At 48.8% G+C, this 19,911-nt stretch overlaps 1 protein-coding gene across 4 annotated transcripts; it reads left to right on the top strand.

Moving 5' to 3' along the window:
* Positions 1-1,695: 1,695 nt before the first annotated feature.
* Positions 1,696-19,456, top strand: LOC123780007 (cytochrome P450 4F3). Of its 4 annotated transcripts, none has more exons than XM_045778677.2 (13): positions 1,697-1,804; positions 2,017-2,361; positions 6,314-6,458; positions 7,514-7,567; positions 7,661-7,788; positions 9,602-9,723; positions 10,484-10,754; positions 11,818-11,884; positions 12,077-12,206; positions 18,086-18,219; positions 18,316-18,380; positions 18,575-18,657; positions 19,037-19,456. In XM_045778677.2, exons 2-13 carry the CDS (start codon positions 2,164-2,166, stop codon positions 19,212-19,214), a joined length of 1,575 nt encoding a protein of 524 aa, XP_045634633.1. In that variant the 5' UTR covers positions 1,697-1,804; positions 2,017-2,163; the 3' UTR covers positions 19,215-19,456. The 4 variants fall into 4 exon arrangements, with proteins under 4 accessions (XP_087723320.1, XP_045634633.1, XP_087723319.1 ...); XM_087867193.1 differs by lacking the exon at positions 6,314-6,458 and adding an exon at positions 4,309-4,453; XM_045778678.2 differs by having other exon boundaries at positions 1,702-1,804; positions 2,163-2,361.
* Positions 19,457-19,911: the final 455 nt, after the last annotated feature.

Genomic DNA, 19,911 nt, shown 5'->3' with positions numbered 1-19,911 from the left:
GGTTTCCTTCCTGCTCTGCATCTTGGGCTAGTGACTTGTCCTCTCTGAGCCTCAGTTTTTTCTTCTGTTAAATAGGTATCTTCCCTCCTGTGGATGTCATCTCCTGGGTCTCTCTGCCTGATCCTAGGGCACTGGCCCAGAGAGCTGAGGGGAGGGTGCTGGCACACAGTAGGTTTTCTTTCTGTAGAACACCAGGAACACAGAAAGAGTATTTTGTGCATGGTACCTGGCACTCCGTGGACATGCTTTATGTGGAGCCCCTAGGACAAAGCAGGCACTCTTTATGGAGTACGTCTGGCACTCTGGAGATATGCTTTATGTAGAACACCTGTCATACCGTAGTCAGATATATGTAGAGTGTACAGCATATCACAGGTGCACTTTATGTAGAGTACCTGGCACACAGTAGGCATGTTTTATGTAAAGTACTTTGCCACAGACTAGGCTCACTTTCTGTAAAGCACCTGACACACGGTAGGTGTGCTTTATGAGGGCACCTGGCACACAGTAGGTGTATTTTACATAGAACACCCAGCACACAGTAGGTGCACTTTACATAGAGTACCCAGCACACAGTAAGTGTGCTTTAGGTAGAGCACCCAGCATTTAGTAGGCATGCCTTAAGGAGGGACCCAGAGCACAGTAGGCATGCTCTAGGTAGAATGGGTGGTATACACAGGATTTGTGTAGAGTACTTGGCACACAGTGGGTGCACATTGTGGAGAGTATGTGGCACACAGTGGGTGCACTTTATATAGTGTACCTGGAACATCGTAAGCACACTTCATGTAGAGTTCCCACACACTGTAGGCATTCTTTTTGAGGTGCCCAGCACACAGTAGGCACACTTTACATACAGTCTTCTGCAAGAGTAGGTTTGCTTATGTGGATGCTGGCTCACAGCAGCACAAATACCAGTTGTCAGCCCTTTCTCCTCTGTCTTTTTGGAGGCGCCTGATCCTTTCCACCTTCCTCTGGAACTGTCTTCTGTCCTTATCTCAGGCCCTCATCTGACCCCCATTTCCCAGATGGCAAGACTGAGCCACAGGGGGCTGGCACAGCCCACAGTCACAGCCAGGACGGGGCAGAACTCCATGCAGGGTCTCCCAGCTCTGCTCCCTCTGTCTGGGCCCCACCTCTCCTGGACCCCTTCAGTCTTACCTCTTCAGCCCCAGGTGAGGGCTGGACCCCTTACCCCCTGAATCTGATACAGGTAATCCCCAGCCAGGCCCATTGCTTTGTTCCTGCCCCCAGCAGTCATGTCTCAATCTAGGCCCTGGGCTGCTTGGAGGCAGGCCTTGAACTCCTGCCAGGGTGTGCAGTCCAGAGGCCAGAGGCTTCCTGATTGTCTTCTGAGAAATGGTGCAGGCCACCCTCTTGAATCACATGTGGAGGGGAGCCCTAGATACATTTTGGGAGGAGGTTGGCCTGATCCTGTTCCCATGGCACCTGAACTCTCAAGGTCAAGCTTTTACCTGCTGCACCCCTGCTTTGAAAGGGCAGGGGTGGCTGTTAACTTGGGGGTCCAGAGTCACCTTTGCCCATCCCCCAACTGAGCCCGTACCCCACGTGGGAGGTGCTGAGTTCTCAGGATCCAGTGCCCAAACTATTCTGATAACACTCAAGTCCCCCTCCCCCACCTACCATTTGGGCCATTGCCAGGTGGGGAGGAGGTAAGCAGGCAGGCGGGGATTGGCTGGCTTAGACTGGCCTCTGCAGCCTTGTCCCCTGGGTCAGGGGCCAGAGGCAAAGACTTCCCAAGAGAAGAGAGGAGGTTGTATGGCTAAGCTGTTCCTGACTGAAGGTACCAGGCTGGGTGTCCTGGCCCCAGGGTGGGGAAGGATGCTGTCCAAGGTGGGGGTGGCTCCAGGGAGCGGCTGTCCCAGGGTAAGAAGGGGTACCAGTGGGTAGTTAAATATCTCTCACTCTCTCTCTGTTTCTCCCTCTCACTCTGCCTCTTCCTATGGAATTCTCCTGATCCTCCTCCCCCTTTTGCCCCCCACACCATTTGTGCAGTTCCCAGGACTCACCGTCCCTGCCCCTCCCTGTCGCTGTCCCTCCCATCCTGCGGCCTCTCCCTCTGTTTATGAGCAGTCCAGGGATCTCACCTTTCTGCCCCATTCCTGGGTCTCAGGAGCTCACCCTCTATCCGCTCTGCCCAGGATGTCACAGCTGAGCCTGTCCTGGCTGGGACTGGGGCAGCTGGCAGCCTCTCCATGGCTGCTCCTGCTGCTGGCTGGGGCCACCTGGCTGCTGGCCCGCATCCTGGCCTGGAGCTACAGCTTGTATGACATCTGCTGCCGTCTCCGGTGCTTCCCGCAGCCCCCAAAGCGGAACTGGCTTTGGGGTCACGTGGGCCTGGTGAGTGTGGGTGGGAGGACAGGTCTGGGGTATCAGCATGGATGGACTTCCTGAAGGGTCAGGAATGGGGCTCAGGGGTTGGGCTGAGGTCTGGGTCAGGGGAGAAACAGGGAGGCTAGTGGAGCCCCTCTTTACTCACTCAGTCTTCCACTCTGCCATCCCAGACCATTTGCACATTTTTGTTCTTCCAGTTTTAGCCTGTTTGTACCCAGTTCCTGCCTTCTTCCTACATTAATGTCCCTCTGAGGGGCTCCCATGGCGGGCTGCATAAGCACAGTCCTGTGGTTCCCAGGGCCCATGGCTACCCTGGAGAGCTTCTCAGGGGCCTGTCCAGGGTTCACTCCCTTCGTGGACCGTTCCCTTGTGTCTGTTCACTTGTCTACAGGCATTAGCTATGACCTCCCCACCCTGACACACAGGGGTCAAGCTTCCCACTCACACCCCTCCCCAGGATAGCTTCCTCTTCCCTGCTAAGATGTCCCAATGGGCCCATTACCCAACCTGAATAAAGTTAACCACTCACTTCTCCTTGCAGAAGCTTTCCTTGATCCCTCTCCTGCACCCCAGATGTTGACTTTTGATGTGGGTCTTCTCATGGTTAATTAAAGAATTAATTTTCCAGTTACTTATCTTCCACCTTTCCAACTAGATAGTTCTCTGGGGAGCAGACACTAGAGTGCCCATCCAGGGGCTGGCCTATAACAGACACTCCAAGTAAGTGTTTGATGACATAGATGGTAAACTTGCCATCACCTGCCATGGTCAAGGTCAAAGGATGAGCAGCTAGCTCCTACCAACCCAAAGCAGGCTCAGGGCTGAGCACAGCTCACCTTAACTGCCAGGAAGAGGACCATGGCTGTGGGAAGGACTTCCTGTGATTTTACTGCTTATTATATCTAAGGTCGGAATGGGGGGCTTTCCCGAGGCTAATTGTGAAGGTTGCCTGAGATTCTGGGCCTTGCAATGTTCTTAAGAAACCCTTGGGGTTGCAGGAATGTTGTCAAGTTACTGCTCCCACTCCCCCTCCAGGTCTTGGCCATGGAGGCTGGTCTGGGTCACTCTTCTCTCCTCTAGTTTCTTGTGCTATGTGAGCTTGGCTGAATCACTCTCCCTCTCTGGGCCAACCTCATCAAGTGCCTCAGGGTCCCTGGGGAGCAGGGGGCAGCAAAAAGGTGAAAATGCCTTCTGTCCACCTGTCTGGAGCACCTGAGAGTATTTGTCAGCCAGGATGGGGCATCCTGGAGTCTGGAGAGGGACTGGAGAGGATATGTCCCCAGGAGCTAACCCTGCCCCCAGTTCTCCAATTGGGGGCTGTGGCCTGGTGTCCTCATTTGCAAAGGGCACAACTGATCAGAGTCCATGAGTTCAGGGGAGATTGATAGGAAGAGATAGATAGATAGATAGATAGATGATAGACAGACAGACAGACAGGATGCTCTATGCACAGCCTAGAGGGCAGTAGGGGCTCATAGGTATTAGCTGCCCTCCTGACTGACGAGTAGAGATCACATCTGTCCCCTGGGGTCTGCCAGCACTGGAAGGTCTGCAGACCCTTCACCATGTGAGGAGCTGGGGGCTGTGTGGACTGGTCAGGACGTGACAGGGTGTGAGAATGAGCCCCAGTACGAGTCGAGTCCACCTGTTGCTCACAAACCTCAACCATGGGGACCTCGCTGAGGCTGGAACCACTCCCAGGAGCAGAAAATCCCACTTCTCAAACCAAGGTCGGCTTCTCCTTGGGCAGAGAGCATGTCTTCTCCCTCTCATCTTGGATGCACCCTTGGGACGTGGAGAGGCCTCCAGGACCCATCATCCCCAGAGGGAAGGAGCAGGAGGAAGTAGAGATTCCCTCCATCTATGCAGAATCTGGATACTCTACACTGTAGAGACTGCAGGGGGACCTGCCATGGTTCCTCTGGGGAGGTGACGACCCTTTCTTGCTTATAGATCCCCCCCACGGAGCAGGGCTTGAGGGTCCTAACTCAGCTGGTGGCCACCTACCCCCAGGGGTTTAAGTTGTGGATGGGCCTCACGCTGCCCCTGGTCGTTTTGTGCCACCCCGACATGGTCCGGAGTGTCACCAGCGCCTCAGGTACTCATGCAGACCTTGTGGTGGTGGGCCCCTTGACACACCCCAGGGGTTCCAACCCCTCCATCTCCAAGCTTCCCTGCAGCCCCTGCAGGTCCCTGGCCTCTCCTCCCCCTTCTCTCTCAGCCATCTTCCTCTTCCCTTCTTCTATTCATCACCCCCCTTCTCACCCTCTCCCCCCTCCACTGCTGTCTGCTCTCCCGCCCCCACCCTGGTGTTCTTGGCACCACTGGGGCCCCAAGAGGCCTCACTGCAAGGCTCTGTCCTCGAGGAACCCCCAATCCTGAAGAGATGGATCTAGACAGAGAGACCCCCAAACTGGTGAGGTGTGGAATTGGCCAGAGGGAGATGACTATGGCAGCCCAGAGGAGAGTCAAGGTCTCTGCTGGGGCAGGCTGGAAGACTTCCTGGGGGAGGAGTTACTGGACCTGGGTCTGTGACAAGACCAAAAAAAATTTAAAGCAAAAGGCAGGGTGATGCTGTGGGCATGCATAGCATCTGAGGTCCCCTGCTGGGCCTGGCCTCACTCCCACCCATCCCTAGGGCCAGAGCAATGAGGGTTGGCAGGTGGTGCAGTACCTGGGCTGTTATTTCTGTGACAGCCACAGACATTCTGGTGGTTTGTTTCCTTCCACCCTGTCCTACAGCTTGTCCACTGCAAGTTCATTGCCCTCCTGCTCCAGGCCCCAGGAATCTGCCTGAGGAGACCCCACCCCAGCCTGGCTCCTTCCCTTTTCTTCTGCTTCTTCCACCTCCAGACACACCACACTGAGCAGGGGAATGGGCAACATCCAATAGAGACCTTGGCTTTGACACCCAAATTCTGGGTGACTCTGGGAAGGCCCCCAGTTCTCTTGGGCTGCCAAGGTCTCTTTCAGTTGTGAGTGGTGGAAACTCGACCCTATGTGGTCTAATCAAAGAAAGGAAACTTATTTACAGTGAAACCCAGGGATGTTGTCTTCAGGCATGGCTGGATCCAGGTCTCAAACAACATCATCAAAATCTGTTTTTATTTATTTATTTTTGGTTCTGTTTTCCGCTGTGATAGCTTCATTCTCATTCTTGTAAAGATGAGTTCCAGAGGCTCAACCTCAGTGGAAAAGTCAGCTTATTCCCAACAGTACTAGGAAAAGTTGCAGAATTCCCTTTAATTTCCTGGCCTGCATCTCAGAGTCAATTTTTAATTAATTAATTAAGAAGATTTTATGTATTTGAGAGAGAGAGAGAGAGAGAGAGAGAGAGGGAGAGAGAGACTGCCTGAGCAGGTGGAAGGGGCAGGGAGAAAGGGAGAAGCAGACTCCCTGCTGAGCGGGGAGCTGGATGTGGGACTCAATCCAAGGGCCCCAGGATCATGACCTGAGCTGAAGGCAGAGGCTCAACTGACTGAGCCACCCAAGTGCCCCAGTTTTTCATTCAATCACTGTGGATCTGATTGTCTGGTTTTGGCAAGCGTAGGTTCTCAGAACTATTGTTTTGGGGCTGAAAGCAGCTCAATGGCTAAGAACAGAGGCTCTGGGTTCAGACAGACCTGGCCTTAGATCTCAGGAATGCACTCAGTACCTGGGAGATTGTAGGCAAGTGACTTCATTGTTCAGAGCCTCAGTTGTCTTATTTGGAAAATGAGGATGAAGAGAAGCAAGGTGAACGTGGTGTTTGGGATCCAAAATGGGGAAAGACCCTTTTTGGTTTTGTAACCAGGGGACCCCAATTGTCATATGGATGGTCTGGGGAGGGATCCCAGGAAGAGACTGGGCTGCTGGAGGGGATTCATGGGGCTCAGATTTGGGTCTTTGCCCTGCAAGTCCTTCTATCCTGCGGCCACCTAGAAGGAGTGTGAATTGGGTCCTCTTTGTTCTTCTCCAGATTCAGAGCTCAGAGGAAGGTCTCCTGTACACACAGGACCTGGCAAGCACCTATGGGGATGTGTGCTGCTGGTGGGTGGGTCCCTGGCATGCAGTCATCCGCATCTTCCACCCCACCTGCATCAAGCCTGTGCTCTTTGCTCCAGGTAGACACACCATGACCACGGCTTAGTCCCTGCTGAGGTCTCTGTGCTGCTTCCAGCTTGGCTGGTGACCCAGTTGCAGATAGGAGGGGCTGTGGCAGAGATGTCATGGTCTCTGTCTCACCTGCACCCCAACCTGCCAGACCTGCAGTCATGTGTGCTCACGCCTAGGTTGTGATTATGCAATGTCTACTGTATGACCATGTCTGGTCACATTTATGTTTCCACCTGCCTTGTGGTTACAGCTGGTATGCATTATGCTTGGTTATACCTGGTATATAGTTACACCTGAGATCAAGTGAAGATGCCCTTAGTCATGGCTGGGGCTTGGCTGTGGCATGTGTGGGGTCTGTCTGGTTTTTGTCCGAGATGCCATTTGAGATGTCCAGTTCTCCTGTTGGTCATGTCTGGGCCATGTGTGGGGTTTGTCTGAGGTCCGTGACCCAGAGTTCTGGGAAATGCTGAGGCCTTATGTGAGTCTTGTCCAGGGCAGGTCTTAGGATATGTCTGTGTCACACTTAGTGGGGTCATATTTCAGTCCTGTCGGACAACCTGTGGGTCACACTGAGGTTGTGTCAGGTTGTCTTTGGGTCCATGTCAGAGCATGTTGTGTCCTGTCAATGTGTGTTACGCACGTTGTTTCATGTCAGGACATGTTAATGCATGGTGGGGCCATGTCAGCTTTTGCAGGAGATGTCAGAGGGCTCTGGGACACATGAGGTGTTCTAGGTCCCTGTAAAGGCATTTTTTGGAGTGCTGATTAGTGTTTGGGTGTTTTGAACATATTGGACCAGGTAGGAGCTGTGCCATGTTAGGGTGCATCTAAGTGCATGGGGGGTGTGTCTGCAGGCTCTGCCTTTGTTCTGCTCTGTGCTGCAGCCTGGTCTGGTCTCCCCCCTCACCTCCCTACTCCTCTCTGTTTCCTCTGCCCTTGTTCCCATTCCTGCTATGCTGGGCTTGGAGGAGGTGTGCAGACCCCTGGTGGGAGCTTCTACCCCCAAGCCCAAAGCACTTACCCTTCCCCTCTTATGAACCATGATGGTCCTCCTTCATGTCAGCTGCCATTGCACCCAAGGACAAGGTCTTTTACAGCTTTCTGAAGCCCTGGCTGGGTGAGTAAGTGTGGGTAAAGGGGACTGGGGACAACCTTGGGAGCCCAGGGGAAGGCACTGCCCTTGCCCACACCTCATGGCTGCCTCTACTAGGGGATGGGCTTCTGTTGAGTGCTGGTGACAAATGGAGCAGCCACCGCCACATGCTGACACCTGCCTTCCACTTCAACATCCTGAAGCCCTATGTGAAGATTTTCAACGGCAGCGTGAATATCATGCATGTGAGTCTCTTGAACCCAGGGTCCCAGCTGAAGCCTTGGGGGTGATGAGGCCTCTGTGACATCTTGCCTGGAATACTGGCTCTTCTAGGTTAGCTTTGGGGTCATTGCTCTTGCTCTCTGATTCTCAATTTCTCAGCTGTAAAATGGGAATAATGGTCTCCACGTTTCAGAGTGTTCAAGATAATGTAGTATAGTCAGGTTCCTCGCACATAGTAGGTGCCCAGAAGGTGTTAGTTTCTATGTTTCCCTTGCAAAGAAGCCTTGGAACATGAGACACAGTTGAATATCCATGAACATCACACAGTAGTTATTACTGAATTAATGAGCCCCTTCCAAGCTCATTGGTCTCACACAGTGAGGGTTTATTACTGCTAACAAGTCTGTGAGTCAATTGGCTGGCTCTTCTGGACATGGATGGGGTCACATGTACCTGTGACATGCTGTGGTCAGGTATATACTTTGCAGATCTGGGCTCTCACATATTTGGGGTTTGTCTGGCTGCAGGCTGATCTAGGATAGTCTCAGCTTGGACAACTGAACTTCCTTTTATGTGATTCTCTCCCTCCAGAAGGCATCTCAGGCTTGTCCATGTTGCTGAGGCAGGGTTCCAAGAAAATGAGAGGAAGCTACAATGCTTCTTCAGATCTAGGTTTAGGGAGATCACTTCATCATTTTCACCATGGTCTATTGGTCAAAGTAAGGCAAAAGGCCAGCGTAGAATCGAAAGGTAGTGAACGAGGCTCCATCTCTTAATGGAAAGTGCTGAAAAATCACATTGCAGAGGGTATGGATATAGGGAAGTGAAGAAGTGGAGGTGGGGGCTTTGTAAAGTGCCTGGGGTTTTTTTGCACTTGCAAGCTGAGGAGTGAGATTGTTATTGTTTTGTGGATTCTTGCAGAAGACAGGAGACTCCTGTGTCAGAGACAAACGATAGTTGATTACTCATGGTGCAATAAGCACAGTTGTTTCTTGATTTGTGTTCTAAGTCACCAAATCCCATGAGGATAACACAGGTGGGCTTCAATGCTTATGCAGTATGTTGCATGACAGGGGAGGGGTAACTAGGTTTAGGGACTCTTTGTCTTTTTTTGAAATTAGAAGAAAGCCTGTCATTTGTTCAGGGGGAAACCTTACCTTCTCCTTCAAGGGTATCCTTCAAACACAACTCAGAGAAATAGCTCAAGTATAGAACATAAAGGCCTTGCATTTTGGGGGGCATACCAGCAAGAATGTGCATGGGTACTCAGGGCCCATGGACTACCTTTCTCAAAAAAGGACTTTTTCTTAACTTATAACAATGAAAATGATGAAAGCTAACATTAAGCACTTACTATTGCTAGAAAGGATGTGCACATACCATGACATATGGTGTGTCATTTGATTTTCTATGAGGCAGAGTTAATCCTATCCATTAGAGGTGATTAAAATGAGGCTAGGGAGCTTGCCCACACACACAGCTAGCATGTGAGCTCATAAGTGGAGCTGGCATTCCAACCTGGTTTATTTGACACCAGACAAGTCGTCTTCACTGTTACTGAAGTTTTGGCAGGTGAAGCCCAGAGAGGGCAATGAGTTGACCAAAGGCACATATAGTATATGAGGCAGAGCCAGGATTTGAACTCAAATCTCTTGACTCTCAGCCATGGGTCTTAATAGTAACAGGCTCTACTTCTACCCAAGCTTGGTCCTCCTTGGGGATGTGTGCCTGGGGCCAGAAGGCTGGGTCTGGGGGATTCCATCTTGTTGGTTGGTGTTGGGGAGGGCTTCAGGGGAGGCAGTTTCCATCCCCCGCTCTGCCTCCTTCTCTTCCCAGGCCAAATGGAAGCGCCTGGTGTCAGAGGGCAGCACCCATCTGGACATGTTTGAACACATCAGCCTCATGACCCTGGATAGTCTGCAGAAATGTGTCTTCAGTTTTGACAGCAATTGCCAGGAGTGAGTCTCTGCCCTGGGCATGGGAACATAAGCCATAGGCCCAAAGGAGTGGATGGGGAAGGGAGGACTTCTCAGTAGAATTAGAAAGGACTTCCTGGATGTAATGGATCAGAGCTAGACGTTAAAGGACAAGGAAGGGAAAGAGAAAGAGGGATTCTTTTGGATAGGTAGAAAAGTTTGATAAAGACCAGGGGGCCACGATGAGCAAAGCATGTGCCATAGTGAGGAGCTGCCTTGGGAATGAGGTTGGATGGGTTGGCAGGGGCTGTACCTTAAGGACTTTCAAAATCCAGGCAAAGGCATGTGAACTTTATCCTGTAGTTTGCAGGGAGGCCTGGAAGGTGTTGAGCAGATGAAGGTCATGGTCAAAGCTGTTCTTGGACATCTGACTCTAGGGAAGACCAATTGTTGTGTAGACATTGGATGGTATTGAACTTGAATGCAAGAGTAGGGAGGGGCCTGGATCCACTGACCAACTAAGAGAAGGTAAAGTCTGAATGGTATGGAGAGAGAGAAGAAAAACGTAATGTCTTGGCTGGGATAGGGTGCCTGGGGCATGGGCACAGCTCACAGAAATGGAATCAGGGAGAGAAGGAAGTCTGGAGAGTCACATCTCCTGGCTCATCCCCACCATGTACCTGTGGGGCCACCTGGTTGGTCAGTTTTCTGATGGGAGGTAGCTCCCAGCTCTGGTGGGAGGCGTTTTCTCAGTTTTCAGGTGAGGTGAGTTGTTGCATCCCTTCATGTCCTCATCCTGCAGGAAGCCTAGTGAATATATTGCTGCCATCTTGGATCTCAGTGCCCTTGTGGCAAAACGCCATCAGCAGATCCTCGTGCACATGGACTTCCTGTACTACCTCACCCCGGATGGACAGCGCTTCCGCAGAGCCTGCCGCCTGGTGCATAACTTCACAGATGCTGTCATCCAGGAGCGGCGCCGCACTCTCCCCGATCAGGGTGTTGATGACTTTCTCCAGGCCAAGGCTAAGACCAAGACTTTGGACTTCATTGATGTCCTCCTGCTGACCAAGGTGGGTTTCTCTGGGATCTGAATTCAAGAGGTAGAATGGACCTTGATTTCAAATTTCAGATTGAAGAACTCAGACTTGATCCAGAGGGCACTGGGGAGCCATGGAAGTTGCTTGAGGAAGGGAGGAATGGATTAGGGATATGTTTTAGAGATGACTATGTAGAATGCAGTCTGCAGGGGACTGCTAAGTCTGAAACTGTGAAGGGCCTGAGATTTTATTCTACTTAATAAGGTCGTCTAGTGTGTGTGTGTGTGTGTGTGTGTGTGTGTGTGTGTGTGTTTATTTATACACCAGAACCCTAGTTCAGAGAAGCCCAATTATTGCTCACAGAAGTAAGGGTAGCCAGAGTAGAATTGTAGGCGTGGTTCCTCATTCTAAAATTCTTCTGAGAGTTACATGATGCTTTAATCTTTCCATGCAGCCATGCTTCCATCACAGGAGAGGTAACTCTACATTATGAATCTTGGAACTTATGAAGGACGGCTGACACAGCTGCCCCTTCTTCTTCTGTGTGTGTGTGTGTGTGTGTGTGTGTGTGTGTGTGCACGCGCACTCATGGGAGAGAGAGACAGAGAGAGACAGAGAGACAGAGAGACAGAGAGAGAGAGAGTTTGGGAGGACAAAGAAGTCCTCTTCATGGAGAAGGCAAAGTCTACAGCTTCTGTTGGCTTATCGCCAGGGGAGATGAGGAATCTCTGGATTTACTATTGTAGAATGTGAGCAAGTGGCTCTGGAGCAATGCTCAATCTCTAACTTCCAAGGGAAGTTGTCATTCAATCTCCTGCAATGCAGGTTGTCAGTAACTTTTTTCCAGAAAGTCCTCATCATGTAGAAACATGAAAATATTTATGGATCATTGATTCCTCCAACCAGGGACAAAGCAGGAGGGAAAGAGTCCAAGAAGGAGGACTGTGGAGTGGGGTCTCCGATGATAGTGAGCAAAAGAGGTGTAAGAATGCAGGTTGGGCTTGGGGTTCTGGATGTATCAGGTTAGGCTCAGCAGCTCTCAGAGCTGATGTGACTTGGTGTGTGTGTGTGTACGTGGCTGTCTTATTTCTCTCAGGATGAAGATGGAAAACAATTGTCAGACGAGGACATCCGAGCTGAAGCTGACACCTTTATGTTTGAGGGTGAGCATCCCTGTGTGGGACTATGGGGGGGGCAGGGGTCTGTTCAATCCCAGGGACTTGCTGGGTTGGCCCTGGACCACCCCATCCCACCCCATCTTCCCCATCCTCCCTTGAGGTCTTTAAGTAAGGGTGTTGTCCACCCTCTGGTGCTGAATAAGCCCAGGGACCCAAGCATGTCTGGTTGCCTCTCAGGCCATGACACCACAGCCAGTGGCCTCTCCTGGGTCCTGTACAACCTTGCAAAGCACCCAGAATACCAGGAGCGCTGCCGGCAGGAGGTGCAAGAGCTCCTGAGGGACCGTGAGCCTCAAGAGATTGAATGGTGAGTGCAGATCCTTATGGTTTTTCCTGAACCTCTGTCATTGGCTTTGTTCCCCAGCTGGGGAAGGGGACGAATCTTTTGGTTAATTCTGTCATTATTGCGTAGTGAGGATAGGAGTAGAGCTCAGAGGCAGGGTCTGTACCCAGCCTGGAGAGTAGGGGAAAGTGAGAAAGATCCGGGCTGCTGAGAGAATTAGTGACAATGTATGAAGGCAGATGATGCCACTTAGTACATATTCAGTAAGTGAACTTTCACTCCATTCTCTTACTTTCCTCTTAAATCACATTTTTTTTCCCTGAACATCTTCACTCCCTATATGTTTGCTTCTCTCTTGCCTTCTAATTCCTTCCATATTGTTCAGTCCAGGATTCATTTGGGATACGTAGTTCTAAAATCATTTAATTCTTGTCCAGGAACTCCTGAGTCTTCATCTATCCAGCCCCCATTCAGAGGACACTGACACACTGCCTTTCTGTTCCCAGTTCTGTACCTTCTCCAATTCTTACTAGCTCATTCTGTGTCCTGGAGACCCAAGAAGGACCCAGCCCTGGCCCTTGCCTTCCAAGAGCCCCAGACTGGTGGGGGAATTGTCTCAGGTCAGGACGCTTCTGGTCCACATTGGCTGGACTAGGGTGGAGAGTATGAAAGGCAAGCCTACGGGTAGAGAGAGTGCCTCTGCTGAGACCCTGAGTGATGATTAGTAGATATTTGGGTGTAGTTGGGGTACAGTTAGTTCAAGAAGACAGAGTGGGCAAAAGTGAAGAGGAGTGGAGGAAGGGAAGAGGGAAAGGGAGAAGAAAGGGGGAGGGAGGGAGAAAGAGAGAGACAGAGAAATAGAGAAGGGAAGAGGGGAAGGAGAGAGAGAGAAAGAGAGGCAGACAGGCAGACACACAGGGGGAGAAGAAAGAAAAAGAGAAGGAGACACTGACTCCCGGGGAGGTGATGTGGCTGGGGAATGGCAGCAAAGGCTGGTTGCGGGAGACTTTTTTTTTTTTTTAAAGATTTTATGTATGTATGTATGTATGTATGTATGTATGTATGTATGTAACAGAGACAGAGAGCCAGCAAGAGAGGGAACACAAGCAGGGGGAGTGGGAGAGGAAGAAGCAGGCTCTTAGTGGAGGAGCCTGATGTGGGGCTCAATCCCAGAATGCTGGGATCACGCCCTGAGCCGAAGGCAGACGCTTACCAACTACGCCACCCAGGCGCCCCTGCGGGAGACTTTAGAAGCAATGTCACTGGCTTCAGTTGTTAATGCCAGGGCAATGGGGAACTGTGGGAATTGTTTGAGTGGGAGGAGGACTGGTCAGATCTGGGTACCAGGAAGATCTTTCTAGGGCTAGTATGGGGAACATACTGGAGAGGACAAGCAGTAACATGGGGACCAGGGAGGGGATTCTGAGGCCTGGGGCGGGCCAGGGGCTTGGGGCTGTTGAGTAGGCACTGGACTGGAGGGGCATCTTATAGGTAGTATTTTCCACTCCAAGCCTTCATTCAGCACAGCAGTCCTGTGAGGTAGACTAGAGAAACATTTTTATGCTGTTTCAACCAAGATTTCAAACAAAACTGTACACCTGGTTAAAAAAAATAAAAGGTGTATTAAAAAGAATTTATAATCAGGGCACCTGAGTGGCTCAGTTGGTTAAACATCCAACTCTGGATTTTCACTCAGGTCATGGTCTCGGGGTTGTGAGATTGAGCCCCGTGTCCGGCTCCAAGGTGAGTATGGAGCATGCTTAAGATTCCCTCTCCCTGCCCTCTCCCCCTTCAAATAAACTAATAAATCTTTAAAAGAAAGAGAGGGTTTATAATAGAAATGAACTTTTTTCTTAATCCTCACCCTAGGAGTGACTCCTGTCAATGATTTCCTGTGTGTCCTTTCAGACGACATCTATCCTTATACCCACGTTTATATGAAAACTGTCTCCCTACCTCCTCCAGTGGCAATTAAGGTCTATACAGTAGCAAAATGTCTTTGGGACCTTTTCTGTTCCTCAAACATGGGTTTTGGGAAAGTAGTTTTGAATTACAAAAACAATGATGAGAACAAGTTCTTCTTGCCCTGAGACATTAGAAAGGAGACTGCAGTTTATCACTGATGTCCTCCCCACCCCCTAGCTGAATCCCCTCCTGTCTCCCTAGGTGTTTCTAGATTCATTGATTTGTCATGTGTCTTTCCATAACTATCTGTCTATCTATCTATCTATCTATCTATCTATCTATCTATCTATCTATCATCTATCTATCTATCTATCTATCTATCTATCTATCATCTATCTATCTATCTATCTATCTATCTATCTATCTATCATCATCTATATCATCTATATCCTCTCTCTCTCTCTCTCATCTTTTTGTCAATTAACACATTTTGCATTTCTGTATACATAGTTTGTAACTGTTCTATTCACTCGATGGTGTGTCTTACAACTCCTTTCTGTGTGCTGCATAGCTGTCCATAGTTTACTTGGTTCATCCCTTTATGAGGTCACTCATGTTAGTATTCTCAATTATACTAGACATTGCTGAATTGCTTTCCAGAGTCAGCACAGAGACTCTGTGCTGATTTACCTTTCAGCTTGCAGTGTGTGAGAGGACTTGTGAGCCCTAATTTCTCCTTTTTGATTGCTGTGTAATATTCTACCATAATGGCTGTACCATAATTTATCTAAACCTCTCACATTGGTGGATATTTGGATCATTTCTAGCCTTTTGCTAAAATAAACATGGGGTATCAACATCTGTGAACACTGACCCATGCTTACACATGTGAATGTCTCTCCAGTGCACATTTCCAGAAAAGCGATTACTGAGTCAAAGACATTCTGAGTTTTTGTCATTTTATTTATCTTTATTTATTTTTTAAGATTTTATTTATTTATTCGACAGAGATAGAGACAGCCAGCGAGAGAGGGAACACAAGCAGGAGGAGTGGGAGAGGAAGAAGCAGGCTCATAGTAGAGGAGCCTGATGTGGGGCTCGATCCTATAACGCCAGGATCACGCCCTGAGCTGAAGGCAGACGCTTAACCGCTGTGCCACCCAGGCGCCCCGAGTTTTTGTCATTTTAATAGTTATTGCAAATCTGTTCCTATCAGCTGAACTTGATGTTGCCAGCTTTCCCATACCTTTACCTATGGTATTATTGTATTGAATTTTAAATCTTTGCCAATTTTTCATATTTACCCTTTTTATGAACATTTCTTTTTTTAATGTTTTTTTTATTACATTATGTTAGTCACCATACAGTACATCCCTGGCTTCTGATGCAAGGTTTGATGAATCATTAGTTGCGTACAACACCCAGTGCACCATGCAATACATGCCCTCCTTACTACCCATCACCAGTCTATCCCATTCCCCCACCCCCCTTCCCTCTGAAGCCCTCAGTTTGTTTCTCAGAGTCCATAGTCTCCCATGCTTCACTCCCCCTTCTAATTACCCCCTTTCTTTATCCCTTTCTTCCCCTACCGATCATCCTAGTTCTTATGTTCCATAGATGAGAGAAATCATATGATAATTATCTTTCTCTGCTTGACTTATTTCACTTAGCATTATCTCCTCCAGTGCCGTCCATGTTGCAGCAAATGTTGAGAACTTGTTCTTTCTGATAGCTGAGTAATATTCCATTGTATATATGGACCACAGCTTCTTAATCCAGTCATCTGTTGAAGGGCATCTCGGTTCCTTTTTTTTTTAAATTATGTTATGTTAGTTACCATACAGTACATCATTAGTTTTTGATGTAGTGTTCCATGATTCATTGTTTGTGTATAACACTCAGTGATCATTGCAATATGTGTCCTCCTTAATACCCATCACCAGGCTAACCCATCCCGTCACCCCACTTCCCCTCCAAAACCCTCAGTTTTGTTTCCCAGAGTCCATAGTCTCTCATAGTTTGTCTTCCCCTTGGATTTCACCCCCCTTCATTTTCCCCTTCCTTCCCCTGTGGTCCTCCATGCTATTCTTTATGTTCCACAAATAAGTGAAACCATATGATAATTGTCTTTCTCTCCTTGACTTATTTTACCTGACATAATCCCCTTGAGTTCCATCCATGTTGATGCAAATGGTGATATTCATCCTTTCTGATGGCTGAGTAATATTCCATTGTATATATGGATCACATCTTCTTTCTCCATTCACCTGTTGAAGGGCATCCTGGCTCCTTCCACAGTTTGGCTATCATGGACATTGCTGCTATGAACATTGGGGTGGATGTGCCCCTTCTTTTCACTACATCTGTATCTTTGGGGCAAATACGTCATAGTGCATTGCTGGGTCATAGGATAGCTCTATTCTTAACGTCTTGAGGAATCTCCATACTGTTTTCCAGAGTGGCTGTACCAGCTTACATTCCCACCAACAGCATAAGAGAGCTCCCCTTTCTTCATATCCTCGCCAACATTTGTTGTTTCTTGCCTTGTCAATTTAACATCTTATGCACGTTTTGGGGGACTACTCCCAACACTTTTTAATATTGAGGTATAATTGACATATATTCTATTACTTCCAGGTGTACAACAAATGAGTTGATATTTATATGTATTGCAAAATGATCACCACAATTAGTCTAGCTAATATTTGTCACTATATATAATTATGGAATTTTTTTCATGTGATGAGAACTTTTAAGACCTACTCTCTTAGCAACTTCTAAATATGCAATACACTGCGATTACCTACAGTATTATTAACTATAGTCAATAAGGTATTATTAATGAAAATACAGTAACTATGTAATGCTGTAGATAACATCCCTATGACTTAATTATTTTATAACTGGAAGTTATTACCTTTTGACTCCTTCACCCATTTTAAAAAGCTCTTGGAATAACTGGGGAGCTGTCCAGAAAAACATTAATTTAATCTGCTTCTCACGTCTTGTAATAATATAACATCAAGATGGAATCAAATATTTAAAACAAAAAATAAAAGTGTCTTAAAAACTCCAGAGGAAACTGTGGGAAATTATTTTATAGTTCCAGAATATGGATGCCTTTATTCTTGACACAAATCCCAGGAAATATACAAGAAGAGATTGCTCTACTGTTGAATGAAAAAGATGGTACTCTAAAAAAATTTTAATGCAAAAAGTAGCTCTGGAAGGATAAATAAAAAATAAGAACCTAGGCAAACTGTAAGAGTGGGAAATGAGTGGTGTTGAATCAGAGGGGTGGTGTTTTACAGTTTTCCAGTTTGAATTACTTAACGATATCAGATGTGAAAAATTTAAATCACCACACAATTTGAAGGGGATTAAAGAACAAGAATACAATCCCCTTATTTTATCTTCAATGTTTATAAAAGTTTTCTGGCATATTCTCTTTCTTTCTTTTTTCCTTTTTTGCTTTCTAAGCATAGAATCACTACCTGCCAAAAATGACACATTGACCCCTACATTTCAGATTGCATTACTCTCCTCTTTTCTCCTCTAATTGCATTAGCTAGTATCTCTAGTACCATCATAGATACAACATTGGATCTGTTTCTGTTGATTCTGAGTCATTTGGCTTTTGATTTTGCTCTCTTGCTATAAGCAATATGTAATTTTTATGCAGATTTGTAAACCTTTTTATGGTTGGCTTTTGGGTGTTGTGTTTTGCTCAGAAAATCTAAAAACACCCACCTAAATTTTCTCTCCTACTTCTGTGATACTGCTTTTCTTTTTCTTTTTAAAAAATCACTTTATTGGGGTATGATTGAATACAAAAAGCTGTACATATTTAATGTACAGAACTCAATAAGTTTGGAGATATTTGATCCATCTGGAATTCATTTTGGTAGAGGGAGAGAGGATCTCAAGGGGCAGTAGGGGATTGGGGGGGAAGGGTCTCTGTTTTTGCTGCCTGGATAATTGTTGGGGAGCTTCCTTAGGGACGACCTGGCCCAGTTGCCTTTCCTGACCATGTGCATCAAGGAGAGTCTGCGGTTGCATCCCCCAGTCACAGTCATCTCTCGCTGCTGTACCCAGGACATTGTGCTCCCGGATGGCCGGGTCATCCCCAAAGGTGCCCACAGCCTCAGGGGGAGGAGCCTCAAGGGCAGAAAGAGGGGCCAGTCAGGCTGGGGGAAACTCTTTCTGACTGGGCCCTCCTCTCCCACAGGTGTTATCTGCCTCATTAGTATTTTTGGGACCCACCACAACCCATCCGTGTGGCCAGACCCTGAGGTGCTGCCTCCCCCTCCATCCCCACAGCCCACCCTCCTCCTTGTCTATTCCCTTAGGGGGACCTTGGGGAGGGCGCAGGGTTCTGACCTAGCAAATCAGACATCACCTTCCCCCATCAGACACAAGTTTGCCTCTTCCAAGGCTGGCTGGCTTGGGAAACTCCATCCAGCAGCCCTGCCTCTCCCTGCCCCCAGGTATACAACCCCTTTCGCTTTGACCCAGAAAACATCAAGGAGAGGTCACCCTTGGCTTTTATTCCCTTCTCTGCAGGGCCCAGGTGAGCGCAGAGGGTATCTGAGGTGGGAATGGGGTGGTGGAGGCAGGGGTCTGGGACTGAGATCCCAGACATGGCTGTGGGGGTGGGAAAGGGGGGAAATTGAGGATGGCTCTCCTTCTCTCCCCTCCTCCAGAGGGGAGTGGGGATTGAGTGGGTCCAACGAGGGGTTCGAGGTGTGGGCAGAGCCTCTTCCCCCTGTCTGCTGGTCTGAGTTCAGGGCTGGGGTCTGAGCCAAGCTCAGGGGATAGGCAAGCCCACATGGGGGTCCCAGGCATGGTTAGCCCCCTTCTGGATCCCTGCGGGCCGGGCTGCGAGCATCCCTGCGCGATGGGATCTGCTGGGGTTCCTGGCGTGTCAGAGCCCCCACTCCCGCCCGCAGAAACTGCATTGGGCAGACGTTCGCCATGACGGAGATGAAGGTGGTCCTGGCGCTCACGCTGCTGCGCTTCCGGGTGCTGCCAGATGAGGAGGAGCCGCGCAGGAAGCCGGAGCTCATCCTGCGCGCGGAGGGCGGGCTTTGGCTGCGCGTGGAGCCGCTGAGCGCGGGCCCCCAGTAACCAGCCAGCTCCTGGCTTGGGATCTACTCAGACCCTACACGCCTCGCTTTGCACAATCCCAGGAATGAAACTGTGCCATCTCTTCTTCTGGAGCCTCACTGAGTACCAGCAGGGGGCGCTTGGGACCTGTGGGAACCCAGGGGTGGGCGAGGCGGAGTAGAGAGGAGGCTGCTGTCTGAGCCCAAGACCCTGACAGCCTTTCCAGGTGACCACAGGCCTCCACACTTATTGTGGGTTGTCGGAGAATCAAACCCGTGGTTACTCCAGATTTCCAATGAACAGATCGAAAATATAACAAAGAAAAGCATGCTAAAACTCTAGCCTCTCCAAGTAGTCTCATTTCAATAACTGGGAAGTTGTCTTCAAACTGTCTGGCAGCACTCCATTCTAATGATGTAGTTTGAAGTTTGGGGTTCAGAGTCCCCGGCTAAGAAAGAATTCTTGAGGTTTTTGGTTCAAAAAGGTGGTTTTTCTAAAGCACAGGGACAAGAGCTGCTGCCCTGGGATTGTGAGGAGCGGCTGGTTGTATACTCTGTGAGTTTGGGGAGGTGAAGACAAAGGGAAATTTCCAAAAATGAGTTTCATATGGTAAAGACTCACAGGATACTAGAGGCCTAGGTATTATCAAGCTAAGGTTGTGGGTTTTTTTTGTTTGTTTGTTTGTTTTGTTTTTTTTCCCCTTTAGCATTTATATTAA

The sequence above is a fragment of the Ursus americanus genome, chromosome 14 (assembly GCF_024610735.1).
Source record: "Ursus americanus isolate L20-20 chromosome 14, mUrsAme1.1.p, whole genome shotgun sequence".
NCBI lineage: Eukaryota > Metazoa > Chordata > Mammalia > Carnivora > Ursidae > Ursus > Ursus americanus.
This window is presented reverse-complemented; position numbering and strand designations above follow the sequence as displayed.

Bases quoted from the DNA above. Each gene is read 5' to 3' on its own strand.
- LOC123780007 (XM_045778677.2), top strand. From the start codon at position 2,164: ATGTCACAGCTGAGCCTGTCCTGGCTGGGACTGGGGCAGCTGGCAGCC. The intron at 11,885-12,076 runs GTGAGCATCCCT...GTTGCCTCTCAG, and splicing joins TGACACCTTTATGTTTGAGG to GCCATGACACCACAGCCAGT. The intron at 18,658-19,036 runs GTGAGCGCAGAG...TCCCGCCCGCAG, and splicing joins CCCTTCTCTGCAGGGCCCAG to AAACTGCATTGGGCAGACGT.